Genomic DNA, 22,277 nt, shown 5'->3' with positions numbered 1-22,277 from the left:
TTTCATAAATTAGCGAGCGCGAGCAACGCAACGCAGAACAAAAAAAGTTATTATCATAATAAGGTGCAAAATAGCACCTCTTTGCATCAGTTGAAAACCATAACACTGTAATTAACAGGAAGAAAAGCAATTTACGCCAGCTCCACAGCACAACATCCCTCTCTCCCTGTTCCTCTTGGCACCTTTTAGGATTGTTTTAATTATTTTCTGGCATACTGACTGTATGACTAAAGCCCCCACTCTTCATCTCTGTCTCTCTCCCACACACTCGCTCACTCTTCCCTCCTGCACCACGCATTTGGCATGCCTTTACTCAGCTGCTAGAAATGAGAAATAAATCTAAACATCTGATTAGCCTGTAATCAGCCCATTCACATCCCAGAAGGACAGAGGGAGGAATAAGAGAGAGGAAAATGGAGGAGAACTGGATGACTCAGGCAGCGGGGTGACATTCAAATGGAAAAACCTGCGACTCATATCCTTGAGACTTTCTTGAAGACAGCCTATATTCTGCTTTTAGATGATGCAACGATGCCTGAAACAGACGCTACGTAGCACTGCCTCATATCCGTTGGTGGAGTTTTGAAGAAGCGTCTGCAGAGTAATGGGGTGACTTTATGATGTCCATCAATAAGCAAGACAGACTGCACTTAAACGATTATTATATTTTATTCCTGCCTTCCAACCACTTAGTTAAAGGGTACATTTAGAGTATATACATGCATACATTATATTTTTCTGTTTAGGATAGGATTTAGTGCAATATTGACTTCTCTAACTGAAGCCTGACTTTTAGGCTTTTTAGCAGCACGTTCTCAGGTCTACAAGCTCCCATTGTTTGCTTAATGTTGGATCAGAGCCGAGGTAGAGAGAAAATAATGCTTCACCGAGTGGGTGCATTTTAGCAAAAGAATTGTCTCTTAACAAAGCATTGAATTTTAAGTGTGGCAACAACTGCCAATATTGATTTTAGGGATTTGGTGTTTTTTTTTTTTTTTTTTAGCAATTTACATTGAAGCCCTACTTCATCGTTATGCAATGCTAGTTGAGCATTCATTACCATAGTCAAACACATGTTAGTGCGAGGAACTTTGAAAAGTCAGGCCAACAATGTCTAATCAAAGCCTTCTCTCTGAATTCCCGCATAGAATGAACGACTTGAGATTTATTTTCACATTTTGTTGTACGACAAAAGAATATGCCCGTAAATACTCATCACTTGAATTACAAAGCCTTCACGTGTCTTAAAAAAGATGGTTGCTAACAAGTATGCTCAAAAAAACAATTTGCCTTAAACACCAACTCGAAGTGTTTTAATTGACGCATATTTTCATACAAATTCCATTGCATCGGTTCATTGTAAAGGGTCACATTTAATGCAAAGTTTTTCTATCTGGATGAGTCAACGAGGATAAATTAAAAAACTAGATGTGTGATTCAATATAGGAGACAGAAAAAAATACATTTGCGATACATTAAGTCTGCTTTATTTCAATTTAATCAGTTTGACTCAACCTGATAGAAACACTGCATTGAATGTGAACCTTTACACTCAACTTATGTAATACAATTTGATGGACAATTAACAATGATAAAATCATTAAGACATTAAGACATCATCACAACAAACATGGAGACTCATCTACTCACAGGACCATCTTAACAGGCCCATTTTAGTTGCAAACTATTCTAACTCAAGTTTTAGAACTTGTGAAGTCATGTGACTGTGATGTAGTTTGCTTATATCCTAACTAACACTGTTAAAGTTAACGCAATAATAACATGTTAATGTCATTTCCTCTGAACAGCGTTCATTTTTTTGACCTGGTTTAATGCAAGCCCGTTTTGACCATCGCCCGACCCCCTAGTTTGGAAATCAGGAGGTGATGCAGCAGTAAAGTTGTGGATGGCAAGCAGAAACAATCTTCCCTGAGAATAAATGGATAAAAGGATCTTTTGAATAGCAAGTTTAGCTTCAAAGCCCTGCCAGTTGGTTCCCTCAACAAGGACAATATTATTTGCATTTGCTGTCTATGTGAACTGAGTTACCACCAGAGTACGTCGAGTTTCAAATACCACTTGCTGGCTGAGCACACAGCTGATGCAGAGAATCGTCCTCTCCTTCACTACAGGTACACCATTCTGTATAGTTTGCAACGGTGACAGACAGTTAACAGGTAAAATTGTTTAGTTACACTAACGTTTACAAGTGTCAAGTTGTACACTACACTGTGTGAGTATTACTAAGGAATGTTATATTCAGGTCAGTATGCCCATCCGTTGATGTTTGTTGGGCTTGAGCTTGCATTGTTATGCATTAAACATATTTTTGGAGCATGCAGTACCTTTGAAGTTATTCTGGAGAATATTCTGGGCAGTATTTGTCGTTGTTTGTCGATGCCGCAATCATAATAAACATACCTTTGCATAAAGCAAGTATATCTGTCCACACGAGAAGAGTAATAGAAACTTGGAAAAATATCCATTTAAGGCACATTTAGAACAGATAAAAAATGTGTGATTAATATGTGAATAATGGAAAATCATGCAAATAATCACAATGAAACATTTTAATCGATTGACAGCCCTAATCCTAACGTTAGCTTTTACCTATGGTGGTTGCATTTAAGCTTAAAAAATAATAAAAGTAGTGTTCACCTGTGAAGATCATCTTACTGAACAAAACCTGTACATATGATAGGTGCAAAAGAAAAAGTAACAGCTGCTAGCTTGTTTACATTCATGCTGTTTGGGAATAGACACCCAATGGCTTAATACCAACAGCGTAGGTCCGATAAGTCAGACTAAGGAGATGCTAACTTCCAGGTTATCCTACACAAATACACCATCCCTTCAGCACTCTATGGTATGTCTGCTCACATGTGCATTTTGTTTCAGACATGACCTCTCATGAATTGGGTGCTACTGGCACAGGAGTCGTGTGCTCACGCCCAACATACATCCCTCTCGCCAACTTTTCATCTTTGCTTCCTCCGATATAGTACGATGTCTTTTGATGATCAGAGAGGTTGATGACGATGATAGGCAGCACCTGAATGAATCACCTTATTTAAAAGCTAGTTCCAAAGGAGAAGATTAATGTACTTTTGAAGAATCACATTGTTTATGGCCCAGGAGAGGATCTGTCTCCAAGTGTGGGTTATCAAGCTGCGGGATCAATGATGAAAAGAAAAAAGGAAAGAAAAGAAAAGAAAAGAGAAAGACAGAAAGAAACAAGTGTTGGTGTTTAAAAAGTGGTTTATTATTGCTGTGCAGATTTGAACTGAGGAGCTGGTAATAAGTCTAGAAAATGTATAGATGAGTGCTGCATATTAATTCTGTTGGCCTAGAATGATTTAGCCTACACACAAAAGTTGTATGAATGACCCAGTTACTGGGTGTGCAGTTTTGGGTTCTTTTGCAGGGTTAATTTTTAATGCAATGTGTTGAGAGAAAGGGAGAGGGAGGGGGAGACAGAGTGGTTGCAGGCGAAATCCATTTAGTTGTTCGCTCCTTCTTTGTAGCACACTTCTGGCCAAACAAATGGGCTCCGCTGTTGTGTGTGTGCCTGACCATTTTGAACTTTTAGCTAACTTTTGGAATTAGTTAGCCGAACTTCAGCCAGAGAATAATTGATTTCAGCTTTACTTGCCTGTTTCATCCACATTACCTTGAACTTTGCGCACTTTGCACACTGCTGAATATTTGGCCCTTCGTACCCGGGCTGGACACATTTGCAGGGCAGCCGATCACATCTTCATTAATGAAAATCTACTTTAAGTGTTGGCTCTTTCCCAACTCTACATCCTCTTCAGTGCTGTGCTGGTATGTCTTGCTCTCATCTTTCTCTCATGTCCTGCACCCTCTTTATCGCTCTCTTTCTTCTGTTGGTTATCCTGTGCAGACAGGGACAATTTCAGGCAGATCTGAAGGTGATCCCGCTGTCTGACCCCTTATAGGTCAGCCTTTGTAGCGCCCCGACACCTCTCTCCTTCACATGCACCCTGTCATCCTAGCAGTCTGTCTGTCCATCGATCTGTCTCACTCTCTCTCTTCCCTTACTTTGGCTCCTCAAAGCTACCTGCCAATTTCAGGGCTGCCATTCCAGCTCCCCATCCTTCGTTCTTTCAAGTCGCATCCTTTTTAACTTGAATATGACCAGAGTGAAAAGTGAAAGTAGACAGGTAGCTGCTGAATAATGGATGACCCAACAATTTGAGATTCTCTCTATATTCAAAAGGAAGGGGAGGAAAATAACTTAAATGTATTTCGGAGGAGAAGTTATAGAGGTGCATTAGTCTGAGCGCCTGAGTGTTGGCTAACCTTGAACGTATAGTTCTGTAAACATCTATTTTACGAAACAGAATGGAAATGTTTTTAATTTCATCGCAGCTGCCTTTTCTCCTTCAGACTCTCGGTCTAACTGTTTAAAGCATTCTGTTTCATCTGTCTACAGCTTGTAAAAAATCTTTGGAACTGCTGGTTTATTTTGACCTGCTGTCTGGTTTCAGCTGAGAAATGCTGCAAATGTTTACTCTGATCGCTTGAGAAGGCTAAAAAAACACACACACACAAAAAAAAACTAACCACACATAGACACACTAGACCAAAAGGGATATCAAGAAAACAAATACAAAAACAGCACCATTTTTTTGTGTCTCTAATGTTAGTATTGGGACCGCACAGATGTTATTCTACCAAATTCTCTGCTGCTTTCAAACTACGAGTGCAGTCGTAGGGGCACCGATGTAGTTTTGCAGAAGAAAAACTCCTCGTATTCTAATATTTACATTATTATTGAGGTAGCAATAAAATAATGTTCCCAGAAGGGCAGGGTCCGCCACATATAAACAAAGTAAAACAGCATGGATTTGTGCTGTTATTTAAGGTCAGTTTGTTTATTTAGTATATTCAGTCACTGAAAACGAAGAGAGTTTGTTCATGAAGTTTGTTCGGGCATCAAAAGTCAGTAAATGAAGAGCTTTCTCATCACATTAAAATGTCTGTTCTACTTTAAGTTCCTTTACTTTCTGATGAAAAAACACAGCCTGCCTTTCCCATCAAGCACCCATTACTTCAGTGTAAACAGTCATTCAACAACTGATGGGGTCCTGTCCCTGGAAGAGAGACCTAATTAAATTAGCTAAACTTTCTGAATGACACTTAAGATTATTTGCTCTCCTCTTCACAGCCTACTAGATTGGCACTGTAGAAGCGTAAGGAGTCAAGTTCCAGATGGGATTAAAGAAAAAATACCTTCAAAATAAAATGGAGTAAACTTTCTGTGGAAACTTTTTAAAAATTACAGGGTACAAATCTTCCCTGAAGTGATAGATATTTCCTCAATGTCAGGCGCCCGCCCACGCATCAAGCTGAACACTTCAGTAGTCGGAGGTTTACCAGAGATAAACTTTTGTCAAAAGTAAGTCCAAGTCTCTCCGTCTTCCATCCGCGCTGTGATTCTCTCCATCTGATTCTTCTTCAGCACTCTCGTAAAACCATTCTGCTCAAGTAAAGCCCCAAACCGGTCGAGAGGGCTGGAAAACTTCCTCAGCAGAAACATGAGACAAATCCCCCTGGAGCCTAATGGTTTGGCCTAAATACTGTGTGGGCTTACAACGACTCCCATTTGCTGTAATTATGTAACGTGTCGAGGTGTCGTTTATGAAGGAGGATCAAAGTAGGGACTATCTGAGGTCAGTTTGAGAGAAAGTGCTGCTTATAGTGATGCATGATCATATTTCTTTGTTATTTTTCATAATTTCCTTCTGCACTGGGCCAAATAAGATAATTTCAAGTTGTACTCATTTTGCCCCAGGCACTGTTTAATGAATTATTAATGCAGCATTTAAAAAAAAAAAAAATCTATTAATAGTTGCATCATGCGATTCATGTGAAAAGTAAATGTTGTATGAAACCTTTCTTATATCATTAGGATTTAATTACATATCCTCCAGGGAATCTTAAGCCTCACATCTTCAACATCATGAAATGAGAGAAGACAGGAAATGAGATCATAAGCGACCATTCGGGGCTCATCAGCGCCTGGGCCACCTCAGAGTGTTTGTGGTCAAATTGCAACTGATTTCATTTAAATCTGTTTGCTGAAATGTTACACCCTCACAGGCAAATCATCAGCATTAAAAAAACAAGGTAAAGGAAAGCTGTCTCATAACCTGGTTCTGCATGACAGTGAGCTATCGAGAAGTCTGTTCTGATGCTCGCTGCAGCATTTGAAGCATATTCCTGCAGCCGATTTCAGTGATTTGACCTCTAATCCACATTTATCAATACCTTTTTAAGCTGAAAAGCTTTAACCTCGACCGTGTGTTGGGGATGTAAATAATGTCTTTTCAAATCAGTTTGGAATGCGGGGGCTTTTTCGATCTTTGATCACGCCGGACAAGCTGCCTAAAATATGTCCCAGTCAGTTCAGTTTGAAGACGGCTACTGCACTCTTTTTCTGCAAAGCTATGTCTTGTGGACCATGAAACTTGCCATCAACATGAGAGTGGGGTAAATAATGACTGAATTTTCATTTTGTACTGTACTGTTCCTTTGAGTAGGATCCCTCATTTTAAAAAAGGAAGTTAACTCAGCTGCTTTACAGACTAAATAAGGTCAAATACTTTCTTTTTTTTAATCTCTGTCTGTAAAATAGAAACGACTGACTCTACTTATATACTTGTTCATTTAGTAGGGCCGTAATGATACATGTGTCAAAACCGAAATCGCGACACTCAGATCCAAGAACCTGTCTCATGGTGTGAGAAGGCAGAATTGCGACTCAACTTCCAGTCCAGATCCAGCACTATGAGCTTTAAGTAGCCCCTTTCACACAGAGATGCCGCATTAACACCACAGCGGCGGTTCGCCAATTCTCCGCCGTTGGTGATTCACACAGAGCGAAGCATCTCTGCCTTAAAGATGAACTGCTGTGTAAATTACACAGAAAGCCGGCGCTGCGGCTCCTAAAGATCGATACACGTCACGATGATGACACGTGTGTGTTTTCAAGGTGTTTCCCCGGTGTCTCCTCCTGGAAAGTGACACATTTACATTTTTCTCTCTGAATTACATAATTACATAATCGCCATCAGTAAACAGGACCTGTCTGACTCTGTCAGGACAGAGGCTGTTTTCCAGGGGACAGTTCACTTAAGTCTCGGTCAGGAGGGCTGACCATCGGAGATTTTTTTTCATCATAAACACTGGGTGAGTTAAAGTTTATTGCTGGTGACAGACGCTGTTTTTCGAGCAGAAATGCAACGAGGAGTCGGTAGGACAGGCGGGAGGACGGACGCTTCTCCACATATAACTACGGTATTTTTTTCCTTGTTGCCAAAGACAGTTACAGTTACTACGTTACCTTAGTTTGGTTCTGTAACGATACTTTGTGGGACATTTCTCTTTATTTAGTTGAGTGAGGGACCTTCAGTTTGCCAATACTTTGCCTCTGATACTATCAGACGAGTATCATATACAGAAGTTATTGAAATGTTACATGAATAAAATGTTGAATTAAAAAAGAAAAAAAGAAAAGAGGTTTGTATCAAACTGTGTGTCAAAAATTGTGATACAAACCGAATCGTGATTTTGGTTATCGTTACAGCCCTATCATTTAGTGAAATGTTCTCTGCTTCTTTCAACCTTCATTTTTTCCAACAAATAGTCAGATTTTGGAAAAACACCAATTAATCTCTAGCCTTCAAGGAGTAGTTTGCCATTTTTAGATTTCTTGTGGCCATTTAGAATGATATCTGTTTCTTCAATTTGAAGCTACAGCCAGAAGCCAACTGCCCTTGTTTAGCATAAGGACTGGAAAACAAGGGGAAACAGCTTGCCTGTCCAAAGGTGACATAATTCACCTAAGAGCACCCCTGAAACTCATTATTTAACTCATTGTGAGGTGCAAAAACTAAAGTGAAAAACAGGATTTTTTCTTTATTTACATCAAATTCCTCAAATGGACTCAATGTGACAATTTGTAGCAATTTACGTGTATTAATCACTTATTTATTGGCTACAAGTGAGCAGACTGTAATGTGACATGAAAAATGAGACCTTTCCCATCTTTCTTGGTTGCCTGTACAAGCCTGAGGACGATTTGTTTAAATTGTTTAATGCTGCTGGACTGGTGACTCGTGAAGGACTCGGATTGTCTCTTTCAGCTCCGCTGACATAGCACCAGTAGCTGACGTTAGTCTAGTAATGGAGTGCACTGACATAATGTCAGGCCTCCAGTGTAACAAAGAAGTTCCACAAAACACCTTTAACATTCCAGCACAATGTAAAAAATATATATATGTTTATTAACTCATACTGAACTCATAAGCATATATAATGTTCCTGTCAAACAGACTTGGGGCAACTAATTAATTAAGGGCTTCGTGGAAGACATTTGATGGTTAGCTTCTGGGCTGCAGTGGCTGCAGAACAAAATCATAGTTGAAGGTGAGTGCTTGGATTTAAATGGGCCAGAACTTCATTCAAATGTGAAAACAACATTATTAATTTCTCCCACGCTCAGCCTGTGATTAGCTTCGCATGATTTTTCTGTGGAATATAATGAACCACCTCCTGTAATTTGGCGTTGGGTAAAATGCCACCTGCAGTGATAAATGTAGTCGAAGAGGCATTGAAAATATTTTATTACCCGTCTCCCACTGGAATGCTAATCCTGCCTGAATGGGGTCTGCTTGTGGGTCTAGCTGCTGTCCAGAAATGTCACACATGGCAGACTTTCACAGGTTTTAAGAACACGGATGACCGCTGCAATTATTATAAATCACAGAGGAGCCCATGTAACAATAGTCCTGTGAAAATAGGGCTTAGTTGCTTAATGTAATGCAAATGTTTCGTAAATTGAGTTTCCTCTGGTTTCTCTACATGCTGCTTCTTGTCGAAGACATGCAATGACCAGACTGTCATAAAGTCAATATGTTGATGTGCATTATTCCTCCCATAGTAAACATACTGGTCTATAAGTTAATAGTGAATGTATATAATCCTCACAAATATACACATACAATAATGCACACAATAATCAACACACACACACACACACACACACACACACACACCTGCATAGTTATGCAAGGGTAGACAGGCAAGAAGAGAGGAAGGTAAACACATTTCTTTTTTTGCTGTTTCATTCCGCGCACGCTCGCTCCCTATTTCCACTTCTCCAAGTGTCTATCTTTCACAATGTCCTCAACCTGTCTGCAGGTCACAGTTGTGGCAACTCAAAGTCACTGTTACTGGCAAAATGTGAGAGGATGAAATGACAACAAACACAGGCACCATGAAATAAATACAGAAACGCACGATGCGTGAGATGAGAGAAGCGGAGCAGGAAGGGTGAAGTCGGAGAGATGCTGGAATACGACCTGGAAGATCAGGCAAAGATGCAAAGAAGATGTCAAAAACACAGAGCCCTCCATGGCTATAGATAGATTAAACATCACCACAATCTTTAGAGAAGATTTCTGAGTGATTTGTATGGCTTAAAAATCCAAATCCAAATTGTGTTTGTGTGTGTGTGTGTGTGTGTGTGTGTGTGTGTGTGTGTGTGTGTGAGAGAGAGAGAGAGAGAGAGAGAGAGAGAGAGAGAGAGAGAGAGAGAACACAAACACTTCAACTCCTTTAAACTTCTGTGTGTCATAAAGAAAATAATACTGTTATGATACCTTTCTGTAATAACATTTAAACCTGAAACATGTGTCAGTGGGAAGGTTTTCTTGACGGACTAAATTGATTTTTTTAAGACCAAGCTGCTGAAGGACAACAATATAAGAGACAAATCTGCTGGTAGAATGAAAATAGAACATAAAACTCTTTTCTAAGTTGTATTTCAATTTGTCAAAACCTGCAGTTCATGTCCTTCCTGGATAATCTGATTCAGACATGAAACAAAAAGAGGCAGTTTGACTTTAATCTTCCACAGTTTTTATTCAAGAAAAATGGAAATTTACTACTCCAATTTTATCACATTAGAGTGAAGCTACAGGGTACTGCTGATCTCAGATCCCTATATGTTTAAATGTTTATTCAAGCTTGCGCTGTAGTAGCTCTAAGGAAAGCTATACTGGTCAGCATGTCCACCATGCCCTGAAATTGTGTCCAGATTCCCATGGTGCCAAGTTGATAAATTGTAAGGACTTTGGTGATCAAGTAGTTTTCTCTCCAACCACCACAGGAGACTGACATCTGTGGTTTATAACAATATGAATTCACTATTTACGACCATCAACTACTGGATGGCTTGCCATTACATTTAATACATACGTCGATGTCTCCCTCAAGATGAATTGTGACAGCTTTGGTTTACGATTTATCTAGTTCCACCAAATACCTGCAAAGTTAATGACACTGATATCAGCTACAACTGCACTCTGCATTAGTGTTAAATATTCCCATTCTAATATGCTAAACTGATGCTGCTTTTACAAGCCACGATCATTTCCGACAACCTACTAGACAATATATAGTGGACAGCCAGTCAAAGTCAGAATTTCTTGAGGCTCATCTATCCAACCCAACCCATGAATCTGGTCAGTATCAATAGGTTAGTATTTTGCTGTCAGCCTGAAAATGTTAGCAATTACCTCAAAACGCGACAATACCTAAACACTTCAGAGCCACTAGCATGTCTTCAGACTGCTAATATTGTTAATGTGTAAATACTTTAGACACTAAGAAGGAATGTGCTTCAAGGCTTCAATAGTGACCATTTGCTGGTTTTGAGCAATGCTTTTATTTTTGTGTTTCCACATCTTTCTTCCGTTACATGTTGCTTTTAATGTCCAAGGTTTCATTTTAAAGGTCCAGTTTGCAAGACAGTTTATTGTTGATTCCCAACTCGTCATATACTGATGCTTGGGGTTGGTCGGTCAGGCTTGCTACCATTTGGGAAAGCTAAAGCATTTGTATTTGGCGAGTTTGGAATGTGATTCAGTAAACAAGTATCCTAATCTTATCTTTTGCAAGCACTGACCAAGTTTAACACAACTAAATCCGTGAAGGCAAATACACCAAACAGCATAATACGAATAAACCGTTGCCAACCAAATTAAATTCCTGATAAAGAAGTAAAAAAGTAAGAGTTAAAGTACAAAAACCCCACAACACAACCTATTCTTCGTGAATCTTGGTAGTATGATGGTAACACTGAGACAAATTTGTATTCAGACACCAGTTTGTGCTCTCAGACATTTTGAAATTAATATGGCAGTGTGACCTGACTGGTGATCTCAGACCACCGCTGATGAAAGCTTTATGGGCACAGGTCCCGACTCCCCCACATCATTGAGTGGAACAACTGCGCATTATGTAGCATTTGATACTGACACGGTGGCTACGTTTTACAGCACATGAAGCAGCATCAATAATTTCAAGCAGTTAAGTCACGATCCAGCGAGTTTTATTTCCCTGAGTCATTATTATCCCCATGTGTTTACTTAACACTATTTTTACATGATATATAACTGGAAGGGAGCAGAAAAAGAGCAATCTAAATTGAGTATAAATTAGGTCTGAAAGCCAATAAACGCAATGATGAGTTTTCCATCTTGTAAAAGGAAGTGCGACACACTATGGGGCTCCCTCTGGCAGGGATAGGAATAACTTTTATTGTAGCACATAGTGAAACTAATAGCCTTCTTGTTATGATGATGATAATATTTGAGCGAGGGCTTTTTCTGTAACAGAGTTAAAATTAATGAGCTGCCCCACTCCATGACTTTTCAGCTGACGGGGGTGAATGGTTTGACCTGTGCCAGTAAATTGCAGATATCAGGGCAATATCTTCCGAGTGTACAAAACTCAGACAGAGCGGCCTAACAGGCAAAGAGAACATTGGAGGCAGGGGATGGCGGATGAATGGGATAAAAAGATGGAGCGATGAGGGCTCAGGAACAAATGAGAGAGGTGACAGTGCCCTTATATGACAGAAAACGTCAAGTGCTGCTCAGAGAGTACCATTCACAAATGATACTTGAACACGTGCTCAACTGAACAGAGTGATGCCAAGTGAACTGAGTAACAGAAAGCTCATTACTGATGACACTGAGCCGCGAGCAACAGCAGACGACATTCAATCACAAAAAAAAGCTCTCTCCCGTTCTTCCTCTCTTTCCTTGTTTTTTTATAAGACAAGAATGTTTTTTTTCGTGCCTCGATTACAATTTTTCTCACTTTGACTCCAGAGTGAGAATAATTACAATCTATGGCTAACCCCAATAATCACAACCCGAACACTAGCCCCTTAACCATAACTCTAACCCTGACCCATGACCATAGCCTTGAACCCGAACCTTTAACCTGGTCCCAAACCCTAACCCTTTCACACATGCTTTTACCCAGAGTTCCTTACCTGACGCTCTGCATCTGTAATATATCTGGATCTGTAGCATTGAGTGAGGCCACAAAGCTTCCCACAGGAATGTTTTCCATCCTGGTGACTGTCAGGGGGTCGGGAAAGAAGACGGGGCCCTCGTTGATGTCCAGGACCGTGACATGGACAGTGGCTGTGGAGCTAGGGCCGTAGCCAACGTCAGAAACCAGAGGATCCTCGTTTTCTACCTTGATGAGTAGTGTGTGGAACGCCGTGGCCTCGTAGTCCAGAGGCTGAATTGGGCAAATGATTGGGAAGGTAAGGGGAGGGTTATCATGTTACCTAATGCAGCATATGATGCATAAGGCTTGGCAAATACTTTACCTTGACGACAGAGAGCATTCCTTCGTTATTGTCTGGGTTGGTTTGAATCTCAAAGCTCTGTGCGGGATCTCCGTTAATTATAGAATAGAGAGCTCTCCCTGCTCCTGTGGTTGGGTCATCTCTGTCGATCACGGTCAGGTTGACCACCACACCCGTCGAGCCCTCATATACATACGCCTCAAACTGAGAAGACAGACAGACAAGTCACCATTAGTAAGCAAGACGAACCAAAAATACCTGCAGGTAGAGACTATTAAAGAACAAGGACTCGGGCAGAGAGGAGACAGCAGATGAAAACTTTCTGTTAGGAGCTGATTTAGGTAAGTGCAAAGGTGTCTTCAGACTGAATGTGAGGTGAATTCAAAGGCGGCACAATTGCAATTTGAGTCAGTAGAAAGACACGAGTGGATAAGACATGAGATAAGGAAGAGCTGTCTGACCAAGATGTTAATATTTCAAACTTGAGTGAAGGATTTGGGCTTATTTCAAATCTGCACAAATGTACAGAGACAAGAGGAAAGGCACAGTGTGACAGATAAAAACTGAATTTCTGCACAGCTACAGTGTACATTGCCAAGGAAAGGAATATCTGTACAGCACATTAGACGTTTGGGGTGAATAAACACATATTGCACTAAAACTCAACTTGCTCCTCCTGCAGTCTGATTATACATAATGTATACTATACGGTGCCTTGGGGAGTATTAGACAAGTGGTGGTGCGATGGAGAAATGTCAGTCCCCTTATTGTTTGCACTGTGCAGGTGTGTGAGCTTATGGTGGTGTGACACAAATTATTGCCATTCTAGCTATTCTGCTGGTGGCAGTAACACGCAGGCAAGCGTAAAAATGTGCCAACAAAGGCAAAGAAGAAGACTGCGAGCTAGCAGATATGGGCATAAACAATGTAGGATTTAAATATATATAGAAAATGGCCTTGCAAATGTTGCATAAGGGGGGTTTACTCATTCATTTGTTAGACCTCAAGAATACACGCAGTTCCATGCATTCAACAAACAGACTACATGTGAATATAACTTCAGTTTATTTATAAGAAAGCCACAGTTAAGTCTTCCTCCTCGTTATACATTTCTACTTAGCCCCAGTCATTTTTAATGTATAGACCAAATTATCATGCTAAAGGAGCTACAGAACAGCAAAAGAAGGAAAGAAGAGCATTTAAAATCTTAAAAAGTGACAGTAAGTCAGTCAAATGTTCTGCAGTCAAATCCAATAAAGAAAAGCATTTGCCTCACATAAGGACTATTAAACATATGAATGCACGGACAAACAGAAGAAACACTACACCTCCATCTGCGATTCCTCACAGTGCATCTCATTTGTTTCTCAGTGTCAATCATTCCCCACCTCTGTGCTCATTGTTGGCAGCAGGACTCAATCAGATTCCTATCAACGCATGCAGGAATGGCTCCCACTAAAGACTACATTGTGAACAGGGGTACCATTGCAAAAGCTCCGGGCAGGCAGAGGCAATTCTGTCCGTGTGTGTGTGTATGTGTGTGTGTCAGGACCATTATGGTGTCAGAGCTTATAGTGTAATCTTTTAGACACAGAACACTCTGTTTAAGGATAGCGCTGGTCCAGCCTAGATTACTGTGTCTCCTGTCAGCCCACGGTATTGTTGTTTCACAGATTACCCTCTTACTGCCTTACACTGCCTGGCTCCTTGCGTTCATCTGAAGAAAGACAAACATTGATTTCTTCTCTTTTCTCCCTTTTTTTTTTATTCATCCAAAGCTTATTTAAAGAAAAGCCCACTTTGAACCATTCACAGTCATTTAGGGCACACAGGATAGATACACAATGTTCTTGAAAGAAGTAGCTTGTGTTTGCACCCACGTAAGCATTGTTGGTCCTTTTGTCCTGCAAGCCCGTGGCAGTTTTGTACAAAAGCATCACGGGGAAATTAAGAGGCGGTTGGCAAAAAAGAAAAGTCCAAAAGTGATTCTTTAAGTGTGCTGAAATGGAAATTAAAATGTTGACAACTATTGCCTCGTCTTTAGCCGTTTCACTTCCTACGTGCCCCTTTTACACATACTCAAAGACACACTGATCAGAAACAAATGCATGTCATTGGCATTCCCATGCCCATCACTCTCCTCTGGACTTCAAACCACAGATAAGGCTCAAATGTAACATTTCAAGCTCTCACACACACACACACACACACACACACACACACACACACACACACACACACACACACACACACACACACACACACACACACACACACACACACACACACAAATACAGTATAGACACAGACAACAGCCGGTTTGATTGGGTTTAATCATGTGGGGCAGTCATGCGGTTGGAGAAAACGCTGTATTCTGTGTGATGTGGCCACTGGGCTCCTGCCCTGCCACTGATAAGGCCCCAATTCCACCTGGAGCACAAAGCAACCAGTCACCTGAAAGACTAGAAGGAAATGACTAACTATGAGATGGAGCTTTTGGCCTGAAATGACTTAAACACATTAAAAGAGAGGGGTCTGCCTTCAAGTTTGCTTTTATCCCTGTGTGTGTGTGTGTGTGTGTGTGTGTGTGCGTGTGTGCATGCATGTCTATGTGTGTTTGTGTTGGCTGTTTTCTATCTGAAACCCTCAGCTTTTTTACTTACCTACTGGCCCCACTCACTCAGTGCACACACACAGACAGACAGACAGACAGACAGACAGACAGACAGACAGACAGACAGACAGACAGACAGACACACACACACACCAAAGAGCCCCATCCTTGAGACATTTAAGAATCAAGAAAAAAAAAATTACAGTGTGCTATCGATTTTCTTTCCCTTCTTCCATGTGCCAGACTTTTTCAATAATCCGTCCCATAAATCTTCAAGGTAATGTTGAGCTGTCAAAAGATAATTGGGTGATTGTCATTTCAGTCAAAACAACTTGAGGAGAAAAGATAAACAAATGGACAATGTCAGGTTTCAGTTGACAGTTGTAATTATACTGTAAAAAAAGCCCTAATTGTTGAGCTATTCATACCTGTGATTGAGATGGTGGGTTTTTTGTTGTTGTTTGTTTTTACAGTGCAAAACAGGATGCTAAAAATTGGTGTGCGAAACAACAAAGTGCTCTTTCTTAAAAACATAACTGTGGCATGTGTCACAAGTAATTGATTTTCATACAACACAAAACTGAATGAAAAGCAGTGATGTCTGGATCGGTAGGAAAAAGGTTTATCATGCGCCATGCATTCAAAACTGGATATAACTTGAAGACTTGGAGTCGAGTGTAGTGATTGCCTTGTATTTACCAGAGATTTCCATGACTGAACCTATAAAAGTACAATGCAAAACATGATATACGCACATTAATTGCATCATATTATATGTAATTTCTTGTCACTACCGATATACCTGTGATAAGTGCCATTGTGCACCTCAGTCACATACTACATTACACCCTGTAGAGGGTCGAGTACGACCTTCTAGCTAATTAAAACCAGTGACTGTAGGTTACCGTTCACAAAGTCTGAGATGACAATATGTTTTACGGCTAATGGAAGCTGGAAATAGCTCAGTAACTATTGGAAGGATTGCCATAAATCTGATCTTTTATTTGCCATTCCTGAAAATTTATGAAAATTATCCTGAAAAGCCTGTCGCAGTCTAGCCCACAGAAAAATTCAAAGAGTACAGGTATGATTTAAAGTTAAAGTCTCAGCACTTACAGAGCTTCTGTCATTGATCTAATGGCGTTTGAACAGAACGAATATTTTGCGATTTTCCTTGGCAGAGTTTTTAAAATGCAAAAAATGATCCTGCCAATGATCCGGTAACTGCCCCGTTAACTGGAAAACCCAATGGTTCCACATAATATAGTCGTACATGGTCCAAATTTAATAACCACATAAAAACACCATTTTGACACCTCCAAACACCTGTGCTGGAGAGTAAAAGAAGCGTTAAACTCAGTACAGTTCCTTGTTTCCTTATTTACATTAACATTTTGCATATAAAATAGATGTGATCTTTTATAATTACGGCCTTAAAACCAATTGACTATGTATTCATGAATTGTAAATGTCATGGGTGACATGATGTGTCAATCATCCAATGGCTGGCGTGTAAGTGGCTCAGGAGAGAGAGGATGGAATAAGAAGTGGGTGTTCTATGACATCCCTCTGTGGTTGTTGCAGGCCACAGGGTGGGCATGGAAGCTCCGAACTGGCCAAATAAGGTGCCAATCAATAGTTCAGACGCAAGTGGAATAAAAATTGGTCTTAGCTAAGATTACAGACTACAGAGTCTTGCATTACTATTCATTTTCTTCTTAAGTATAGGCAAAACACTGCAAAAAGATCTATGAACATGAAAAACACTCTGCATGAACCATCTTTGAAAGTCAATCTGTGTTCAACCTCATCACATTCCTGCTTTGGCATAAAGTAATAACACATTTAAAATAGGCAAAGGAATAAAAGCTGCAAAAATGACATCAGACTGATTTAGACTTGATGTCTTAGACACGTTGAAAACAAAACTTGCCTCCATGACCATATATTTGACAAATGTAGTCAACCTAAATCCCTCAATCTGGGACACATTGAGACAACTCTCAAACTAAAAATGGTTTTCTTCCAACTTCAGCTCTATTCAAAGGGTCTCAGAACTTAGGATAGCAAACATCTGGAAACCAAAGCAAAACAGCTGGCTGATTTCTGAAACACTATTCTAGAAAATCTCCATCTCAATACTGTCAAAATCATTCAGCGTACCTCCACTCCAACAGATGGTGGTGCAAAGGAAGCCTGAAATCCTGGCAAAGGGCCCGCGAAAGAAATGTAAAGCCTGGGAAGATAATACACAATTGTCGGCTTTACCGAGTAACACTAAATGCTCTCTGCCTCATTAACACTACTATGGAAATTGCTTTCCATTTCTTATAGAGGCTTTTAATTTGTCTCTCATTGCCAGCTGGCATTGTTTGCTTGTTTCAAACCAGTGACCGAGACCTTTTCAGTCTGACTGTTCTGTGCAGAGCTGTGGACTTCATTTCCATAGAAAAAGACAGAGTGAAGGAAGAGTAAGGTGGCAAGAGTCATATTTAAGAGAAAGTAAACAAGTGGTTATTTTGAAATTTATACTGGTTGTTAAATGGTAAAATTTGTCAACATGACTTTTCCATCTTGTTCTCCCTCTCACAGACACATACAAATAAACAGAGACGCATGCACGTAATTACAGTCGAGTAAACACCCATATGCTCACCCTATTCTAACAGATAGTACACAGTCATCATACACACACAAACAGAGACGGACGGGCAGAGTTGAAATCAACTTATTTTATGCCTGGATGTCTGTCAGACTGTGTTATGAATACAGATGGCAGTTTAGGTTGCGCTGACAGGCAGCGAGACAGACAGTTGAGCAGCTGTTCATTTTTCTTAATGGAAAGGACTTTGTGACACGTCCCCGCTGCCCCAAAGATTTTTCTCTGAAAGGGAACAGACATAACAGTGGCTCGTCACATTAAACCTCCTGAGACAAGACCGCTTTGCCTCCGAGAAACATTTTATCCATTGCCACGTCACAAAAGGAAGCCACCACAACAGATGCATTGGAGGTCTGGTCTTGGGTGTTTTCCAGTATGTTTTTACAGAGTGTCTTTTCTCACTTTTTCTTAGTCCTTGTCCTCTTACTTACCTCTTACCTACAAGGTTTTTGATCCTCTAAAGCAGTTCTTAGGAAGCAGAGAATAAACTGTCAAATGTGAAGGGATAAATCCTGACACACTATCTCAAAAGGCATGACATACACGTATCTTAAAAAAAATTATACAGCACCTCCAACTTAGCATCTCATAAAATATTTTAAAGTCTTAGAAACTTTGCATGAAAAGACTCACACACTAAATCAGTTTTTCTAGGTCCCTTTGTAAAAACAAAATAACGACGTAGACATCGCAGAGGTAAAAGTCAAATTTAGAAAAGAAATCCTTATAAGCAGCCACTTGTCTCTCTTCTATCTGCTCTCAAAAGCAGCTTAATTCTCAGCAGAACGAGGTGTAGACAGACCTCAAATCTGTAAAAAGGCGCCATTTCATTGTAGCAGCATGAAGCTGAAATGAAACCAAGTACATATGATCACTCATCTTCCCACACGATCCTATAAGCAGTGTCTGTGTATGGGATTGGCAACTTACTTCTCTGTCTAACCCCCCGTTCGCTTTACCCTTCCCCCTAGCTTTAATCCTGCATACAGTACGTGTGCCTGGAGAGTTAATAAGCTTACCTGTGTCTTTATTAAATTTGAACAGCCTCTGCTCAGGCTGTTTCCAAAGATAGATTTTCGATGAATCTGACATTCGGAAAAGCAGCTTTTCTACCTTTGCAGAACATGACAGCCGTAATATTTGTCAATGCAGCTGGTTAACCCAGCTGCATTGACAAATATTACGGCTGAAAAAAAATATTACGGCTGAAAAAAAAAAAGAAAGCATTTTCAAGGAATACAGGCAAACCGTGTATTAAATAACCATATGCTTCAAAAACCAGAAGCCATTCAAGTGTTACAGCTTGTGCATTACACTTGATAGATTGGATAGTACCTCTCCAGTGGTCAGAATGGAGAGTGCTGCCTTCAGGACTTTTGTATCCTTTCCTAAATCAACAAAATGGAAATGGAAGTCTTCCTGCTACATTTTATTTATGTGCTCACCATTTTCCATTGTTCATTTCAACACCTTACAACCAAGTCACCAGAATAAATTTTGGCAAGGTATGTTTCTGCAAACTATCAATATATTCCAACTCTACATTTCTTTTGGTTAATTTTTTTTATTTGATGCTGTGACAATACCGGGCTTATGATCTGGTTATGTTTATCTTAAAATACACAATGTTTTTGTCTCCACAAACATAGTTGTGAACTGTCTTGAGGGCCCCTTAAAAAATATAGTGTGATAATCACAAATGTTGAAACACTATAGTCCGACATATTCAATATCCACTTGTGTGGCTGCAGCTCAGGGGTAGAGCCAGCATCTTTTCATCAAAAGGTAGCTGGTTCGATTCCCTTGGTCTGCATGTCGAAGTGTCCTTGGACAAGATACTAAACCCCAAACTGCCCCTGATGTGCTGGTCGGCGCTTTGTATAGCAGCCACCATCATCAGTGTATGAATGTATGCATGAATTACTGTCGCTTTGGACAAAAGCACTAAATGCCCTAAAATGTAAATGTAAATATCCAGTGGTTTCACACTTACTAATACGGAAGCGCAGTCTCAAACTCATGTCACTGGCTTGGCAGCCTTCCTGCCCTCTTCCCCAATTCATTAATGTAACATTTTAGGAAATATACTGTATATATTAAGAACGTAGAAAAGCTAAGAATTAATAACGAGGATGTGGTCTTTCTGTCCTCAATGCTAGGTGCAGACCTGTTTTATCTTTTTGGGGTCAAAAAAGACAATTAAGCAGGAGGTGTCACTATAAAATCTTAAGAATTTTTCCCCTGCATCAGCTGGACGATGCATCATACAGACTGGTTTCCCTAAAGCATGCATAATTGTCTCAGGTAAAGATTTCCATAGAAGCGTTTCAATACTTCCCTGCTTTTTCACCCGACGTTCAATACCAAAATGAGAAAATATTAAATCAAATATTACCGTATATGTTGCACCAATATCGAGAGTGGACAAAACAAAAGCGGAAAACTGTAAAATGCTTTCAGCAGCCTTTTCAAATAAATCTATTGTGAGCACTGTGTGGAGACAGGAAGCCGACTTGTGTGACTTCTAACAGTTTAACATATTTCTAAGAAAATTCTCAAAAGAGGTCAAAATCCCTGTTGCTATTTTCAAGTGGCTTTTCACACATATTTCTGGTGCTTCATCACTCTTTATCAGAGCGACTGGAGGTGTCAAGAGGCGTCAAACTCTTTGTCACATTTGAATAAAATGACCTGTCAAAACCCTTCATGGGTACCACCTTTCTTATGAAGCATGCTCACTTCATATGAAGAAACACAAATGTACTTTTTATATAAAGGATAGAATAACTAAAATGTTGACTCTTACACCAGAGGTGGAAAAATCTGACCAAGAGAATTCAATGTAAAACTGCCAAAGTTTCAAGGACATACCTATGTCTCACTCTAACTGGATGGTCCTCCATAATATGTGTCTAACCTAAAATACAATGCACACAAATCCGTTCCCATCCCTTTCTACTTGTTCCTGGCCGACTACGCCACCGAATCACCAAGGGTATGTGCCATTTGTATCTCAGCGCTACCGAAGCAATCATGCAAAGCCCGGACTAATCCGTGACACCCGTTAGCCATCCCCCAAGAGAGACCAGCACTGACAGGGCCCTGCTGCCCTGTGCCTGGTGCTACACCCATCACCGCTAACATCTTTATCAGCAGGACAGATGGATTGCAGGTGAGCATATTCTCCTGGCCAGCATAGAGGAGAGTGGTGGAGGCAAAGCAGACAGAGAAAGAGTGCACATTTCAGGGAGGAAAAAAAAAGACATAGTCTGGCTGTCAGGGAGTTTGAGTGACAGGAGTGATAAGGTCCATCATGGTCTTGTTATGAGGAGCAGCAGGAAATAGGCCCAGTCAGACATGGCGTTGAATTAGCAGAGCCAGAGAGGAGAGGAGGCGAGACAAGGAATGCAAGCACAGACGAAGAAAATGAAGGGAGGTCAGGACATTGGTGGACAGGGAGGAATAAAAAAAAACAGTGAGGGAAAAAGATGCAAAGGACAAAAGTTGCTTGGTGGGGAAGAATATCAGGCTATGTCAGCTATGCTCTGATACCAACATCAGCTGGTACAAAACTTGATCAATATTCACAAAAAGTTCTCTAGCATGGTGTGAGGAAGATGGTGTAATGTACAATTCAACACATAAAACTCAGCGACAGCGCACAAATAAACAACAAACAGAAATAATTAACACACTGTTGTGATTGGCAGATAAAATCTATGAGCAGAAATATTCGCTTTGCTACAGGAACATGCATATCTGGCCTTTCAGATGGCAGAACCACAGAGGGACTCTTCCCCCTTCATAAAAACAGGATTAGATCCTCTCTATAAAATTAATCAAGTCAGAGCCCAATCCCCTACAGAAGCAAAATTTAATACATTTCCTAGTAGTGTAAGAAAGGATACCTCAGCTTATGATTTTCAAATGAAAATATAGATTACACTGAATCATTCATCCTTGAAAAGATGTCTTACAAAGGGGAAAAGAAACAGCAGCTTTGTTTGCTGTTCAGCTTTTACTTAGATCTGTTATAAAAGGTTTCAAGCATTGTTTATTTGTTCAGATTTTAGTATTGCATCAGTGATTGTTGTGTAGGAACCATATGTTGGTTCTCTTTAAATCTCGCTTTCACTATGCCACTCAGTCTGCCACCAGGCTCGACTTTTCACGGAAAAACAAAGGTCGAATCACAGCACAAACACCGAAACAGGACAAGGCTTTGTTTTCCCGGGTTGTGGTGCATAACCAGGTTGTGGTCGAACAACTGGAAAACAGTGGCAACTCTACACTGCAAAAAGAAA

General features: G+C 40.2%; 1 protein-coding gene across 1 annotated transcript in view; it reads right to left on the bottom strand.

Moving 5' to 3' along the window:
- The window catches only part of cdh13 (cadherin 13, H-cadherin (heart)), a 233,285-nt gene that overhangs the window by 52,910 nt on the left and 158,098 nt on the right, over positions 1–22,277 (bottom strand). Inside the window, exons 9-10 of the mRNA XM_030425730.1 lie at positions 12,719–12,901; positions 12,374–12,627 (exon numbers count right to left, since the gene is read on the bottom strand). Coding sequence (XP_030281590.1) covers positions 12,374–12,627; positions 12,719–12,901 — 437 coding nt within the window. The remainder of the gene's footprint in view (positions 1–12,373; positions 12,628–12,718; positions 12,902–22,277) is intronic.

This window comes from Sparus aurata, chromosome 8, assembly GCF_900880675.1.
Source record: "Sparus aurata chromosome 8, fSpaAur1.1, whole genome shotgun sequence".
Classification (NCBI taxonomy): domain Eukaryota; kingdom Metazoa; phylum Chordata; class Actinopteri; order Spariformes; family Sparidae; genus Sparus; species Sparus aurata.
This window is presented reverse-complemented; position numbering and strand designations above follow the sequence as displayed.